The following is a 16659-nucleotide window of genomic DNA, read 5'->3' on the forward strand; positions in this document are numbered from 1 at the left end:
TAATTATGATACGTAACCATTGTCTAAATATTGTATGAGGGATTTACGGTCAAAAGTCAATTACAAGTAGTCAAATTACGCCTTATAATTTTGAATGGGGAAAGTGGTAAAGAACTAATGATATTGTAGCGCAATAACACAACTTGATGGTCTATGGATTTGAAATTCAAATTCCCGATCTCGCCCGTTCGGAAAAGTATGACCAAAAAAATCATCAATTGGTATTGTATACCAATCCTTTTGTTTTTGAATTCCTTGTAAAACATATTTACAAGAATGGATAATCAGAATATCACACATGCATGCAGATTTCATTAGCAAACACAAATTTGCCAAACAAAAATAGGAGGCATGAAACGTAATTTGATGATTTTCCTAAAAAAAATCTAGTAATCCATGCGTAATTTTGGAAATATAGTATAACTAATTCAGTGTAAAATTTTGTTAAAGCTTTTGCTTTTCTCTTAAGAATCTAAGTTATGCGCACCATATGGTGTTTTCTTGCTTTACAATATTTTCCATGGCATGTTCAGTTTTTTTTTTTCAAATCAAGAAAGATTTCCCATCATGGTTCATTCATCTCCCCACCACTCTCCTCCCCTTCATCATGGCAATTAGTTCAAAGCTTTACTTGGTAATTAACCAATACTATGAGTGAACATTGTATGTTCCATCCTTGCTATATATGGAGGCATGTATCATGGCATCGACTACACATCTCCAGGACCTCAAATTCAACATTTGGGGGGACTCTTCCGGCGATGCACCTACACGCAGCTTCCACGGCTCTACGAGCTCCGGGGAGATACGTCCTGCACATCGGCGAGCATTGGCCAATCTTTCTTGAGGACGACCATCTGCTAGTGGTACCCGACCTCCTGTCGTAGCGGTAGGTTGTGTCCAGCGTCAGACGCTCGAGCGAGGGCGCACTCTCAAGGATGTAGATTAGGAGTTGGACCAGGCTCTTGGATGGACAGAACCCCGTGATTGTCACCTGCCTGAGGCAGTTATGCCGGTCATCTAGCCTCTGCCTCAGATACTCATGGTCGTCTCCAAAACCGAAGTCGGATCTAAGGGCACCCTGCTCTACCTGCATATACATTACACATATATGATCAACATTAATGGTGTTGTTCGATAAACAAGTTTAACATAGTAATTGGTACGGATAGCTCCAGGAGACGTGGATAGTGACTTACGCGCAGGATGAAGGAATCCAAGGTAGGAGAAGCATCAAGAAATGAAACCAAAGAGAAGACATCATAGCTCTTGGGGAAGTCCGTTATATTTCTAAAAGGTGGGAAGGCCATTGTTGGTCCGAGGAGTTCAATATCCAAGTGCTTGAGGCAGGGGAGCTTGGAGGCCATGGTTGGAACTTTGGCATTCTAAGGAACCATAAATCCAAGGATTAATCATATGTTTCTTTCAGCATAGAGGTGTGGCATGCATATCTCTATCCATTAAACAGTCCATCTATGATCTTGAAGGTGTTAAAATCAACAAATACCTCAGTGCGAGAGCGCAGGGTAAGGCTCTCGACAGTTCCTAGGATGGATGGTAGCCTGGCGCGAGCATCAGAGAGAAGAATGCATGACAAATTTACATTCTTAAGCTGAAAAGAATTTCTAATGGAGATTTCTATCAGGGTCCCAACACAATAAAAGGAGCAGAGATTTGGAGCATCGATCTCTACCATCTTCAAACTCCTGCATTCTGTAATACTAAGGAAATTGAGTTGTTGCATTGTACAAGGTATTTGCAGGCAAGTTATCCCACTACAAAAGAAGAGGACCAGCTGCTCAAGGGAAGAAGATTTTGAGAGCAATAGGCCTAATCCTTCCTCGCTAATGTCCACAAGAGTCAACTGTAAACATTTCAATCTTCTCAAGAGGCCAAGTGTGGACGTGGGGTGAAAAGAGCAACCCCAAAGGCCAAGAGATTGAATCGAACTCGCAGCTGCCTCGTCAGACAAAACGGAACAAGGAAAGTTGTATTTTTCCTTCATGAGTAAAGGCATTGCCAAGTCAAGTTCTTTGATCCCAGACTTAACGGTGACCTGGAGCCACACGTCGAGGCATGCGGCTTTGATATTGTTGCAAGGGGCAAGATGAAGTTTAAGTGTCTTCACCTTCACCCCGTTGCCATAATGGTTTTTAAGGATTTTGTCAACCTTGTCAATGATGTAGGTCTCTCTTTCCTCGAACTTCTTGTGAGTCAACCCAAGTGTTTCGCAGTTGAGTGTGAGGTTGGAATAGCATCTCCAGGAATGTAGAAGCCCACGAGACGCGCAGGCAGCACGCGCGGCTTCTTGCACCGGCAAAAGGGAATGTATACGGTGTACGATGTCCTGCAGAACCAGGGTTGACAAGTTTCAACAATTAGATTGTAGCTACTAGTTGGCTGCTACAAACAAAGCAAATCGTATCAATGATGTTCGAGATATATATTTAGTTTGATAGTGGAACCCGTCCCATGTTTTGGATCGTATGGGAGTCTATGGTTGCTTCTTAGCCTGCAATGGATGAAGACAGTGCATAAATAGATACAAGTTTATGCAGGTGTTTTTGGCAAATTTACAGTGCGCATGATATCATGAACCACTGAATTTTCATGCAAACATACCGAGCACACCTATATCCAGATTCATCACAAAATCCTTGTACTTGCAGTTATGATCAAAGTTTTAAGCAGGTGCCGCTAAATGGTATTCATGTAGGATTATCCGGTGAAGCTATTTGAGCAGGGTGCCGCTATTTGGCATATCCAACTATTTAAAATTATGGTTGTGATCGACGCGGTTCTTATTTGCGACAGTGGTAGCGAGAACAGTATACCTGTGGGAGTTCCTCGAAACCAAGATCTTGACTCATATTTCGGCGAGCGCCTCGGGAAATATGGCCGGTTGCATGCACCGTCTCCCTCAGCCGGCCGATGAAGCCTCTGGTCGGTCCACTGTATATCTCCAATGCAGCGGATACGGTAAGTACTATTAATTGTCCCACCTTTGCTGATGCAACCGTGAGATTCTGCGGAAGGGAGCCGTGAATTCTCAATGTGACCAGATCGATTTTCGCCAAGAAGTACAGGAGAAGCGCGGCGTGTTGGGGCTTGGGATAATACACTACATACTTGATGCTGCGGCAGGAGTAGGGGTCACCGTGCGTGGACGGCCACCAAGAGGGCGTCGGTTGAAGGCGCCGGCGAGGGGACATCCGGATTGCCGGTCTCGCCTGAGCGCGCGCTTTGAAGGTTTCGGCCGTGCCTATATTTTCGCCGGAAACGGCGGCCTTCGTTTCCCGTTTTAGGTAGCTCCAATCCGGGGGCAAATCTCTGAGCTGTTACGGCTCACATCGAGGAAACCCTGTTAACCACGTTTTCAACAAGGTCGTTGTAGTATAGTGGTAAGTATTCCCGCCTGTCACGCGGGTGACCCGGGTTCGATCCCCGGCAACGGCGTTTCATCATTTTTTTCCTTTGTTTTGACTTCAATTTTTTTTCTCTATATAAAATTAGAGGAGGAGGGAGGAATCTGCAGTCCCTTCAGAATATTCAGTTGCACACCACCCTCTTATTATGACAAAATTTTGTTGCAATGCTACTCATTTAGGTACTGGCACTTACAATTTGTCAATAGGTCATGGAAATGCAGCCACTTGGCACAATAATTTTGTTCACACTCATGTTCCCTGCCCAAGCATACGCATCATGCTATTCAGTTATGACTTGTATCATTTGTGCTTTCTGTAAATGAATTCATGTTCCGGAACTTAGATGCTCTGTATCTTTGTGATTTCGTGCTGTAATCAATTTCATGTTCCAATGCTTACAATTGTTCAGTATATTACCTTTTTTTCAAGAATTTCAATATATTACCATGGTAATGCAACATCTTTGCACAGTCGCATATGACATATGACTGGTTACTACTGTAGAACTTAATTATTTCATGTGTCCTCCACTTGATCCAACTTGTCTTTTCAAACTGTTGGCACAAGGAATCAGGGAAGAGTGAACAGCTAACGTAGCAATCCACATGGAATAGAAGATAAATTATAGGACGCGGATTTTTGGGACATGGTGACGCGCGAGGATGAAATCTGGGCGGTCCATCTATGCTATAAGATTAGCAATTAATATAGTGATTGAATGAATACCCAAACAGTACGCGAGGTTAATTCAGCAAATACTCGTGTACATGGGTTGGTGGCTAGCCATCTTAAATGGAATTAGATACAAGCGAATATGCATGCAAAATACGGTCTTGACCGTTCTGCCATGTTAATGTGGTGTAGGCCATTTAAAAGACTGGTCGGTAATGTTTAAATGTGGTTGTCTCAAACCTGTATGCCTTGAATGGCATTTAACTCATCACTAGCTGCCGGTTTTGTTTTGGTTTGTGTTGCCCAACTTCATTTTTCGTGTGTATTATTGAGGGTACTGTTGTATCAGTTCATCAAAGCACTGCCACTGTTCATGTTAATGTTGCAGTATTACCTCGTGGATGATGGGATATCCCCATAATAATGAATGTAAATAACATATATGTGTTACGTTACTAACAAATTTCATGGGAAGGTAACAGTAATACTCCTACACTGTGCAACCTTCTTCAACCTGCCAGTTGGGAGAAGACAAAATGATAAGGTGACCATTGTACCAAGCTCAAGTGACAGCGGAAGGGTAGCCGTTCGTTAATGTTTCTACTATAGGAATACCGTTGCTATGCTCAAAACATGTGCTTAGGCGAGGTTTTGTTATTGATTTTCTAGGCTCGTTGGGAACCTAGTACAGGAGCTTGCATTGTACCTTGCAAAAAAAGGAGCTTGAAATTGATTCTGAACAAGTTGCATACCCAGAGTTGATGAGAGCACCGAATGACACAAGGTGGATTAGATCATTAGAAGGTGTGTTGAAGGAGCTCACGAACTAATCCATTCATGCCATCGGATGAACAGAATGGGAGCTACTTCTTCTGAATGAATATGTGTTGGAGGAGCTAATTAATGAACTAGACTAGAACATGGAGGAGCACATGATAGAGCACAAAGCGGGGAAGGCCAGAAGTTGAACACAAATAGAGTTGACGAGGAGGACGAATGTGAGGGGATGAGCACTTGCTAGTGAGAGGATGAGTAAAAAAAAGTTTGGGGCATGTTACCGTTGGTAGCAGCTGTCCATGGTAGAGCTGATGAACCAATGTGGGATAAACAGGAGGAAGAAACTGCAAGAATCAGGGAGGATAATTAAGCGAGGAGCTGCGGGATAGAGAGGGGCAACAAATAATATGTGCAGGGTGCCATCAGGCATCTCCTAAAATAAATGAGAGATTAACTCCTCTTGTCATCCCGGTGGGCCAGGGTCACTAATTGACACTGGGAATACATTGTCTATAAAGGAATACCACATCCTGAGAAATGCATATACCTGACGAGTGGTATGAATACGGAATGAATCATAACATAATGGATGGTGAGATATAGACCTCACGTGCACTCATGCATTTTCGATAAATCATACTCCTATAGCAACGTCAATACCAACTTGATTTTGTGGTCACACGCACAGAAGTCTCAAAGTTTCAAATGGTAAACTATACCAGCATGCTGAAATTGTGTGACAAGTTATCACTGAATATTTCTCTCTCAGGAAAGAATTGAATCACAGTAACAAATGATCTCCTAGTTAAAAATTTGCACCGCCTTTTAGAATTTTGATCACTTCACACCACATTATAAATTCACCGTGTTTCATTTTAAGATCTCTGCTTTCCCATTACATCCTGCTCATATGCACCTCCAGTCCGAATTGAAAGGTTGGAAAGATGCGGTGATAAATGCTCCCTGCCACCGCTAAGCTAATGTAGTGTGAACTGTGAAGTGGTCTAATTTCTTAAAAAAAGGTTGCAAACTGTCAACTTGTGACAAATAGGTCGTCTACGACTCTGTTTTCTTTTCATTTAGCTTTACAGATTTCATATAAAACATAGCCGGGAAGTCCAGAACCGCTGAAGAGCAGTTACAAAGTAAAAAATCAATTTGCATATTAAGAACTGGAAGATTACATTGCACAATTTTGAAAGCTATGTAGTGGATAAGTAAAATCTGCAAGTTGCTATGTAGACAACAAAGATTCAAAGCAACAATGGCAAAACACAATAGGGTCAGTGTCGTGGTGGGCGCACGGCAGATGCCAAGGGATGGCTAAAGAGAGGAGGAGGCTCGAGGGCGCTGGTGGGCTCCAGAAGCGAGGTTGGCATGCGCGGGCGCGGGACGCCGGACATACCCAGGTTCGGGGCTCTCCGGAGAGATAATACCCCTAGTCCTGCCGAGTGTAGTTGGATGATCGATAGTACAATGTTGCTCCTGGAGCTGTATGGAGGAGGAAGGAAGCTGGCCAAGGCTTGGGCTGCTCCTTCTCTCCGGTGTTGCCGTTGGTTGGCTAGTCCTATGCTTACTTGCTTTTCTCTTGTGTCTGTTTCTTTCTCTGCTTGCCTCTCTCGTGATCGCGGGCTCCCGAGGGTTTTTATAGACCAACCCCCGGGGGTACAATGGTAATGTTACAAGTCGGTGGGTCCGTATTGTCGGTGTCCGGGGACCCGGGCTGGATCCCGCTGAGGGCTTGTGGTTCGTCGGGTTCCCCTAGGTGCGGGGCCCCACGGGCCTAGGGGAACAGTGGGTCGTCTTGTCGATCGTCAGGGCGTGGCCGAGTCGAGTCGTGTACAATGGCTCTCCGTCAGGCCGCCGCTTGTTGCCGTCAGCGGTGAGGGCGGGAGCACTGTTGCCACGCCAGCCCTGGTCAGCGGGTAGGTGAGGGGCACTGTTGCCACGCTCCGGCTGACCACGGGCATGGACGGAAGCACTGTTGTCTTGGTCACCGGTGATTGAAGTCTCGTCCCATCATACGGCCTGGATGGGACGGGAGCTGGCCCATGGTTGGGTTGCCGTGCACACCACGGGTGGGGTCGGCTTGTTGGGGAAGCCTTGGTTGCTCCGGGTTGAGTCGTCTTGCACCAGTTGTTGTGGCCGGGTCGACGTACCTTGCCGAGTCGAAGAGTTTGGCCGGGTTGCGGGCCTTGCCGGGTCGAGCGACCCGGCCAGGCGCGTGCCGGCTTGAGGGGCGATGCGGGCCCCGCCATTTTCGAAAAGGATCCGGGTTCCGTTGCCTGCCCGGGGTTCATCCCCCCGACAGTAGTCCCCGAAGTTGTGAAGGTCTGCCGTCTTCGAATGAGTGGGCCTTCGCAGTTTCCCCCTTGAGCAAGGCGAATTTTGCGAGCGCCGGGTCCGGCAACACCCACTGTGTGCCGGTTTTCTCGGAAACCGGATCGCAGCATCCCGGCCGTGGCGGGAATCGAGGAGTCTGTCGAATCTTGAGGCAATCCCTCGGGCTTCGCGCAGACGCCACGTGGTGCCCGGAAGTCGAAGGGGCCTGACAGGTCACTCGCATGACAGGAACCGAGCGACGGGTTGGGCGCTGGTTGACGAAGACCTGGCAAGTACTTTGGCGGCTGCAAATGAGAACCGAGCTAAAAGTTGGCTGTTCAACCTCCTGTGGCCTTTATCGCATGAACATTTTACCCTTTTGGCGGTAACGATGTGGGCGATCTGGACGTCTCGAAGAAAGGCAATACATGAAGCAATATTTCAGATTCCACACGCAATCAAAAGCTTCATTACACGCTACATGCAAGACCTTGAGGCAGTCAGGAAGCCACCGAAGCAAATACGTGTGGCGGTGGGAGCAACACCAAGGGCTGTCAGACCAAAAGCACCACTGGCAAACTATGCAAAGATACATGTAGATGCTGGAGTTCGGCCAGGCAGAGGAGGATCAGCTGTTGCGGTCTGCAGAGATAGCCAAGGAGTTTTTCTAGGAAGCTCAGCTATGGTAATAGCGGGGGTAAGTGATCCGGCAACTTTGGAATCCATAGCATGCCGAGAAGCTGTCGCATTGGCGGAAGATCTTAACCAAAATCATTATATTGTGGCATTGGACTGCAAACAGGTGATAGATGACATTGCTAAAGGTTGTCATGGAGTTTATGGAGTTATTATCAGAGAGATTAGATTAAGATCACCTCCCACATGTAAATTTACTTTTGAAAGGCGTGAGGCAAATATTGAAGCTCATAAGCTAGCTAAACATCCACTGTCCTTATTGCCAGGGCGTCATGTGTGGTTAGACCAGCCACATGACCAAAATTGTATCCCACATTCGGTGGACTTTGATTAATAAAAGGTCTTCCCCCCAAAAAAAGGTGAAAAACTACTAGCCAGGACATTACCATAAAAGAATAGATTAGCTCCCAGCGTGATTAACGCGTTATTGGAGGCTGCCGGCCGCCGCCGCTGCTTCTTGCTCACTAGTCCTGATTAGACTAGGCGACATCGGCTTTGCGTTGGAAAATTCTTTCGTACTGCACCCCAATTCTTCGATGATCAAGTCAAATAGTCAAGGTTTAGCACTAGTGAGTATTATTTATTAATCTCTCAACCCTCATCTTATATACAGCCAATTGTACACCCTATCATCTTTGAGTCTGTGATTTACTATACTATTGATTCATATGTATGGTAACCGTGTGGGCGTCTCTGATCGGAGACCATGTAGGCGCATCAAGATGGTAGCAGATATCGATCCCATTCAGAGGCAGGTGAGATGGCACATCTAGACCAGATCAAAATCGATCGCACCCAGAATTGGCGACGGGCGACACGGCGATAGGCGGGGCAACGAGCCTGCCGCTTCCGGTTAACTTCATCTGATCGACATGTTCCTCTCGCCAAAACAGGTAGCCTGCTGCCATTGGCTTGTCCTCTTGATTAACTTCGGCTCCTACAGTCCTACTCCTAATTTATAAATCCTAATTAACTTTTGACAAGAATTGTTACATTGTTTCACAAAAAAAAGGATGGTTACACTGTTAGAGATCAGTTCTTGCCTCCTTGGTTGAAGAGCATAGTATAGCAGTTCAACTGGACAGGGCACGAGACTAGGTGAGTTAGACATTATATCATATACGTTATAAATGCTCGTTAGTTCATTTTTACTAGTGAAATAGGGCCCCACTTTTCTGTTTCGCACAGGGCCCCGGATTTTGCTGGCACGGCCCTGCTGCCAGCTGCAACACATACCTGTGGGAGATCCTCAAGAAACAAGGTGACAGCTCATATTTTGGGAGCTTATTGAGAAACAGGGCCTTGCTGTTGGCCGGTTTGATGAAGCCTCTGGTCGACTATCTGCAGTGCATGCAGCAGGTCTCGTAAGTAGGCCCTCAGCTTTGCTCATGCAACTCTAGAATTTTTGCAAAAGAAAATTGCGAACTTCCAAAATTTCAAAAGCCAGGAGCTAAACCCTGTGAAAGTGAATTCGGGTGCGATGAGCGAAGGGAAGAAGCGCGGCGCGTTGGAGGCTGGAGAAGTGGAGACCATACATACTTGCAGTTGCAGGAGTAGGGATTGCAACGGCAGCCAGGGGGGTGGCACCTGCCACGATTCGAATGTCTTGTTAAACGGTCGAAACGGCGGCCGCGGTTCCCGTTTCAGCTCCAACCCTCCGATTTGTTAAGGGTTAGTGATCTAATTAACCTTGTTAAACTCTATCCCATCAAAGTCGTTGTAGTATAGTGGTAAGTATTCCCGCCTGTCACGCGGGTGACCCGGGTTCGATCCCCGGCAACGGCGTTTCTTAATTTTTTCTCATTTCTTTGCACTTCGTAAATTTTTCTCGTTCGCCAAGTATTCATGAATCCGTCAGAACTCCACCCAGATGCATAGCAAATACAGGTGATGAGAAAATACCGACCAGCATCTTCGCCAAAACCATGGTATTTAGCATCCAAAATCCTATCAAATTCTATCTCTACATGTTCCCTGACTGAACATAAGCATCATGTTATTCAGTTATAAACATGTCAATGAGCATTTGTGCTTTCTTGCTGTGATCATGTACCGATGCCTAGGTGAACTGAATTGTTTGTGCTTTCTTGCGGTAACTGAATCCCATGTTCCAGTGCTTTACAGCTTTTCGATATATATATATATATTAGTGGTAATGCAACCTCTTTGCACACTCAGCCTGATCCTGGCTCCTAACTGCAACTCAACTACTTCATCTTCTGACGGTTGATCCAACCTATGTTTTGGTGTTGGTCTTTTCATCTAGCCTTGTATATTACCTCAAGCAGGATAATATTGTAAGTTACCAACATAATTTGACCAAGGAACTAGTTAGTACAGGTTCTTGCTGTCAGTTATAACATAGTACCAAGATAATGTTCTTACTGTCCTGCATCTTGGGAGGAAGGACCAGGACATAGTCAGTTTGGAGACATTCATCTGCTCAATTTACACCACCAAAATTCATCTAAAACTGTTGACGGAGCTCCGCATGGAAGAGATGATAAATCATACTCCACCTATAGTAACTAGTGTTAGAAAATCCTGGCACGCATTGATACCAGCTTGGGTTTTGTGGCCAGGCTCACAGAAGCCTGAAAGTTTCAAGAGGCAAACTGGATCAGCATGCTGAAATTGTGGGGGAAGTTACCACTGGAAATTTTCAGGAAAGGACTAAATCACAGTAACGAATGACCTCCTAGTATCAGCGAGTGTTGACATGTGCAGCAATAAATCAGAGCCAACGCTAAACAATGGTTAACAGTACAGCTGACCACAAGCGAAATCAAGGAACAAGATGAGCAAGACCCATTGGCAGAAACCGAGATGCATGCATTGTGGTGAACTACGGCAATAAGATCGGAATCTTATTCATAGTAAGGAATTGCATGATCTACAGATCACTCTCAGTGTCGGAACTGTAGACCCAAAACATAGTGTACAAGCGGTAAAATTTCTACAAATAATTGCAAATTTGTAACTGTCACAAATAGGTGGTCTGAATTAATCACTATTCTCGTTTAGCTTTACAAGTTCCATATAAAAAATCGGCTGGAAAATAATTGCAAATTTGTTAATTGTCACAAATAGGTGGTCTAAATTGGAGTTAATCACTATTCTTGTTTAGCTTTACAGGTTCCATATAAAAATAATAGGCTGGAAGTCTAGAACCATTGAATATGAATTACATTATACTCCCTCTGTCCCAAAATAAGTGTCTCAACTTTGTACTAACTTTAGTACAAAGTTGTGGTAAGGTTAGGACACTTATTTTGAGACGGAGGGAGTAGAAACTAATTTGCATATTCAAGAACTAGAAGATTGCAGTACACAATTCAGAATGCTAGGTAGTGGACAAGAAAAAACTGTGAGATGCAATCTGGACAACAAAAAGAGGAAGATTCTTGAGAAATGGATTCAGTTGGAGACAATCACGATAAGCAGTCTAATCACTAATATAAGATTGGCCAAGGACTGGTAAACCAAAGCAACAATAAAGATTAAAGAATGCAATAGGGTGCATGAAACATGATGATTGCTGATGAACTTGTATGGTATTGCTTAACCATCTTAACTATACCTCAACTGATCAAAAGAAATAAAAGAAAATGAATTGTGTCGACTAACACAAGGTGACTCCATAACTTCTGTTGCTTAAGTACTCCCTCCGTCCCAAAATTCTTGTCTTAGATTTGTCTAAATATGGATGTATCATGTCACATTTTAGTATTAGATACATCTGTATCTAGACAAATCTAAGACAAGAATTTTGAGACAGAGGGAGTATATATTACTGCAGAAAAGATAACCATATTGACAGGCAAATGGAGGAGCAATGCACCCAGTTTACAAATACATTTGAACATGGTTTTGGGGAACATGCATATAGTTGCAGGAAATAAATACTCCCTTCGCTCCTAAATATATGTCTTTTATGAGATCCTAATATGGACTACATACGGAGCAAAATGAGTGAATTTACAGTCTAAAATATATCTATATACATTTGTATGTAGTCCATATAGAAATCTCTAAAAAGACTTATATTTAGGAACAGATGGAGTACAAGGAAAAAGTGCAAAGGCAGATAGTCCCAAGCATAGATAACTTGTTCTCATGTTCACATATTCGCTCCACGAGAGACTAACAAGTGACCACAGCATAACTAGTACATGAAAGCAAATAGATCGAAGTGACTACTGACTAGGTATAACCAGAATAGTAAAATAACATTGCTCAAAGCCACAAAGGTATGGACCAGAACATCAAAATACAAAATACATAGAAGATCTGACCCATATTTAGCATGTGAACTCTGTAATCATGGAGCTGCTTTGGGTAACCATTCCTTGTAAGTGGGAATATAAGGATCGCACCGGAGAGTGAAGTAACTCTCAAAACTGAAGATAACATGAAATTTCCTCTTTTCCATGTTCGGGTCTCTGATGAGAAGATCTGCACTCCGGCGTCGTGACCATCCTCCAGATCCTGCAAGAGCAGGAACACGGCGAAGCGGGAGGGAGCAGCCGGTGAGGATGTCACGGAGAGAGAGAGGAGAGTGATGATTTTGAGCAAGAGATCGAGGCGCGAGTAGACGAGGAGGACTGGATCTGGATGGTTTGACCAAATCGATCGATCACGCTACATGGTATGGTACACAAGCGAAACCATCCATCCCAATCCATCGATCAATGTTTGTGGTTTCGCTTCCCGATCCTTGATATGATATACGTACGTAAGCGCCAACGCCAACGCCAACGCCACGGACTCGTCGTATTCCTTTCTTCATCACCCATACACACGTACAGTCAAGTCATGAATTGAATTAATAAAAAAGAAAAAAAGAAAAAAGTCAAGTCAAGTCACGTACGTCGTATTCCTTTCTTCACCCGTACACATGTACAGTACAGTCAAGTCACGCCGCCGTCCCCACACCTCCATTCCTTTTTTTTTGCGAGCTCACACCTCCATTCCATTCCATCCCATTCCATCCATCTCAATTCGGACGGACCGGAGCAGGAGGAACGCAAGTTTTTGGCGTCCCGTACATCCCCACACCTCCATCCCATTCCATCCCATCTCATCTCTACTCTCTACCTATATAATACTAGTAGAATGCCCGTGCGTTGCTACGGGCCTTTTAATATTAATCTAATCCTACGTAAATTTAAGGTGCGGAGGAGACGTATCAGACAACGCCCATCACATTCAAAAAAAACTGCCGAGGTAAATTTACATTGCACATTTACGTCAATTGGTCAACATGCTTGCCTTGACTCCAGGAATGCCTCCGGCTGATGGAGGTAGCCAGGTAGGGTTACACTAATAGAAATATTTTGTTTAGAAATCGATAGAAACTTTATGAAAAATAACGCCTAGCTTGGAGCCTTGGACTTGCAAAGCCAGAGACGTGGTTTACGTCCATGGGCGAGGAAGGGAATCGTAGGAAAAATTAGATATGCTTATGTTACTATTTCAGGTCCGCCCAATACATAGTGTTCCTGATATTTTGGGTATTTTACGCCAAGTCTCTTACTAAACACAACAGGCCTCTCGCAATCTAAGAGGCTTCTTTGGTTTTGGGTGGTTCAACAAGAGGTATTGCTTCAACATGCTGTTTCTCAGTCGAAGCTCTCTTCTTCGACTGTCCTAGATAGGTGCAAGAATATGTTGAGAGATAAGAATAAATGTTAGTAGTAAATAGGACAAAATCGTAGTTAATTCAACAAGTTTCTTGGCAGAATTTCAGATCACAAAAAGGGGAAATTCATGTTGTGTGATTACAGCGGCAGTACACATAGGAGTGACTCCATTCTGAAGCAACTGCCCAATACGGGGGCAAGATGTGAAGTGACATCAATATACTTGCAAACATAAGACAAAGCACATACTTCATATCTTTGCTATGGGGTAGAGCTTCAGCTCCGATCCCTAAGTTAATATTCGCATCTTCTCAGTAACAATGTAGTTATGCCCAACTTCTGGTCACACAAGGATCATGGACTGATTACAAGTCACGATTACATGAGCACAAGAGCAAGCATAAACATGCCAAAAGACAGAATATGCGCTGACTGAATAGCCTGCACGGAAGGCATTAGCACTACACTAATGTCCCTAAAATCTACACACCAAAAATGTAGCAAAAATCCTGACAATTAGAATATATTGTAAAACAGAATGCCAAAGACAGTTCAGTATATATTACCAATGCAACTCTGTTATCAACAAAATGAGCTGACTAATTTAACTGGGCAAAAATGGATTTGATTGTGGTAACCAGTTAGAACACAAGGTAACAGTGTCTCACGTGCTTGAGGCCGGTGCGGGGCACGTTGGACCTAGCGAAGGATCGGTGCAATTTATGCGGCCATATCTATCTACAAGGAAGAACGGCGAGATAGTCATCGAAGAAGCATTAGAGCAACAAAAGTCCTCCTGAACCTTTGATTCTGTGGAGGGCAGGTAAAAGTAAAATTTTGTTCCAAAATTATTTGATAATCAATTAAGTTCGAATGTGAAATTTGAGATTACAACAGTACAAAAAATAACTATGAAATGATGAGGATCATCTCCCTTCAGAAATGTCATCAATTAAGAATGCTAAAAAGATCATCGCAAATACAGATACATAAGTGCATGACACTTGGTCTAGCCTACCTGAAGGCCTTATCTCTGCTGTAAAGAGATGATTGTAGGGGCACTTATACAAAGATAATGTCTTCTCCTCAAAGTGCACGGCCAACACGGAATCCGCTGCCTTCAGTCTGTCCTAATTTTGCCATGCACCCCATGTCTGATTATCCACAAGAGCTCTGACAAACAACGAACCAGCTGGACCATGAAACAGAAGGACAATAAATTTACGAGGAAGGTAATTTTCTGTTATTGGCAAAACATTTGATATTGATTAAACCAACACCAACCACTACTTTCTCGCGTATCTATTGCCAAAATCGCAGCTTCTCTTATAGATCATAAGTGTGGTGACTGAACCCCACTTACCGTAGTATAAAATCCGTTGCAGCCACCTACTCCACATGTGTGTGTGTGTGTGTCGCTATCTCTAAATCGAATAAACCTCCAATGTATGCAATTCATGAGCACAAAACAGAAATTATAGTTCAGTAACTCTAGAAATTAATCAAATTGAGGGATCCTAATCATAATTTTTTACATACATATGGATCACACAGATTAGGAAATTTCTGAAGTTACAGAGGACTAAAAAATGAATCGGGAGGAGAGAAATCATGACTCACCTCACCCAACAACAAGGTGGAAACTGCAACCCAAGAAAAAGATGCCCTTCCCTCTCTCGGTGAAGAGCATGCATGCCTTAATGAGGTGCTGACGTCAATCTCCTTCCTTCCTTGGATGTGCTATCTAAGTACAAATTCCAGAAAAAAAATACAAATCATCCAAAGGAGATTACTTTCCAGTAGTCAGGGGCCGCAAAATGCAGCCATGACACACCTATTATACATGTGCATCCACCTTTAAGAGTGACTAATCAGTAATCACTAAAAGGGAGTAGGAAATAAACAAAATACTCATATTACTGTTAAGAGATGAATAAAACATATCATTTTTAGGCTTTTGCAACCAGTGGCAAGAAACAAATACATGTGCATCCTACTGCTGATTCCTCACAAAAATAACCTACTTGATCAACACTAGTACAAAAATAAATATTATATAAACGAACTAATCTTGAAAAACGGTAGTTGGATTAAGAAGCAATTAATTTGAAGAGCCCAAGAATATTTGTGGAGATGGAAAAATGACTCCTCGTTGGCGTTCCAGCAAATAGGCTGTGAGCAACTCAGTCTGCTACGTAATAAAATAAATTATGGAGCTAACCAACGTGCAAGATTGATTTCTACAAAACAGATTCACTTATATGCAATGGCATATGCGTGGTGGCAGGGTTATCTCACCACGGAAAAGGATTCTGAATCCCATCTGGCCGCAGAGTCCACACACCACAGCTCACTGCAACGGCTATCTCAGCGCCTGCCTTGAAGACACGAAGCAGTGTCGCTTGGAGCGGCCGGCATGGAGTTGACGAGCACGTGCTCGGAGGCTTGTTCTCCTCTCCGGGATCAGTCTGGACAAGGAGTAGTGTGAACCTCAGAGGAAGATCCCATTGTTGGTCGGGCTCAGGGAGCTTTCCGAGGAGCGGAAGTAATGGAGCAGCAGCTATAATGATTGGTCCTCACCATCCACCACCTCTTCATCTGACTTTCCGGGTGGGGCGAGATCGTGGTACGACGGTGGCCGAGGCTGAACGCCACGAAGCCTACCTTCCAACCACCATGTGGTCGCGCCCACCCGCCGTCGCTCACTGGTCTGCCGTGAACAACTGCCTTCCACACGTACAAGCCAGCAGCAGCCAACCAGTTGCCGTCGAAACCGCCGCTCACCATGCATGATTAGAATAGGAAAGGAAGAGACGGGGGAGTGGGCTAAAAGAAAAGGAAAATTACTTCGGTGCCAAAAGAAAAATTACCTCGATGCCTTTGCTGTGGAGTAACAATGTGACGTGCTGGTGCGATCGGTATAATCTCACACAAAATCTTACTTGAAAACAACATCTCTGGTAAAATCTCCACATCATTGACCTCATTGGGTTTCAAGTATATCTTTCTCTCCTGGCATATACTCTGTATTAAATTAAGATGAATGAGCATCAACCACTCTAGTCTCAAGTAAAAGAATGAAACATTACTTCTGAAAGAACTACAACAGAATGGTTTGCAGG

At 44.0% G+C, this 16659-nt stretch overlaps 1 protein-coding gene and 2 non-coding genes across 4 annotated transcripts; 2 read left to right on the plus strand and 1 right to left on the minus strand.

Moving 5' to 3' along the window:
- Positions 1-519: 519 nt before the first annotated feature.
- LOC119311345 lies at positions 520-3205 on the minus strand. 2 transcript variants are annotated; one of them, XM_037586990.1, is made up of 5 exons: positions 3130-3205; positions 2835-3026; positions 1508-2347; positions 1200-1385; positions 520-1090 (listed from the first exon to the last, which is right to left on the minus strand). In XM_037586990.1, the coding sequence occupies exons 2-5, from the start codon at positions 2868-2870 to the stop codon at positions 680-682; spliced, it is 1473 nt and encodes a 490-aa protein (XP_037442887.1). In that variant the 5' UTR covers positions 2871-3026; positions 3130-3205; the 3' UTR covers positions 520-679. The 2 variants fall into 2 exon arrangements, with proteins under 2 accessions (XP_037442887.1, XP_037442894.1); XM_037586997.1 differs by having other exon boundaries at positions 2835-3194.
- A 179-nt stretch (positions 3206-3384) lies between these two features.
- On the plus strand, positions 3385-3456 carry TRNAD-GUC. Its single transcript has one exon. It is a non-coding gene; the product is annotated as a tRNA-Asp (tRNA).
- Positions 3457-9608: 6152 nt separating this feature from the next.
- TRNAD-GUC lies at positions 9609-9680 on the plus strand. The gene has a single exon. It is a non-coding gene; the product is annotated as a tRNA-Asp (tRNA).
- Positions 9681-16659: the final 6979 nt, after the last annotated feature.

Source organism: Triticum dicoccoides, chromosome 1B (genome assembly GCF_002162155.2).
Source record: "Triticum dicoccoides isolate Atlit2015 ecotype Zavitan chromosome 1B, WEW_v2.0, whole genome shotgun sequence".
Taxonomy (NCBI): domain Eukaryota; kingdom Viridiplantae; phylum Streptophyta; class Magnoliopsida; order Poales; family Poaceae; genus Triticum; species Triticum dicoccoides.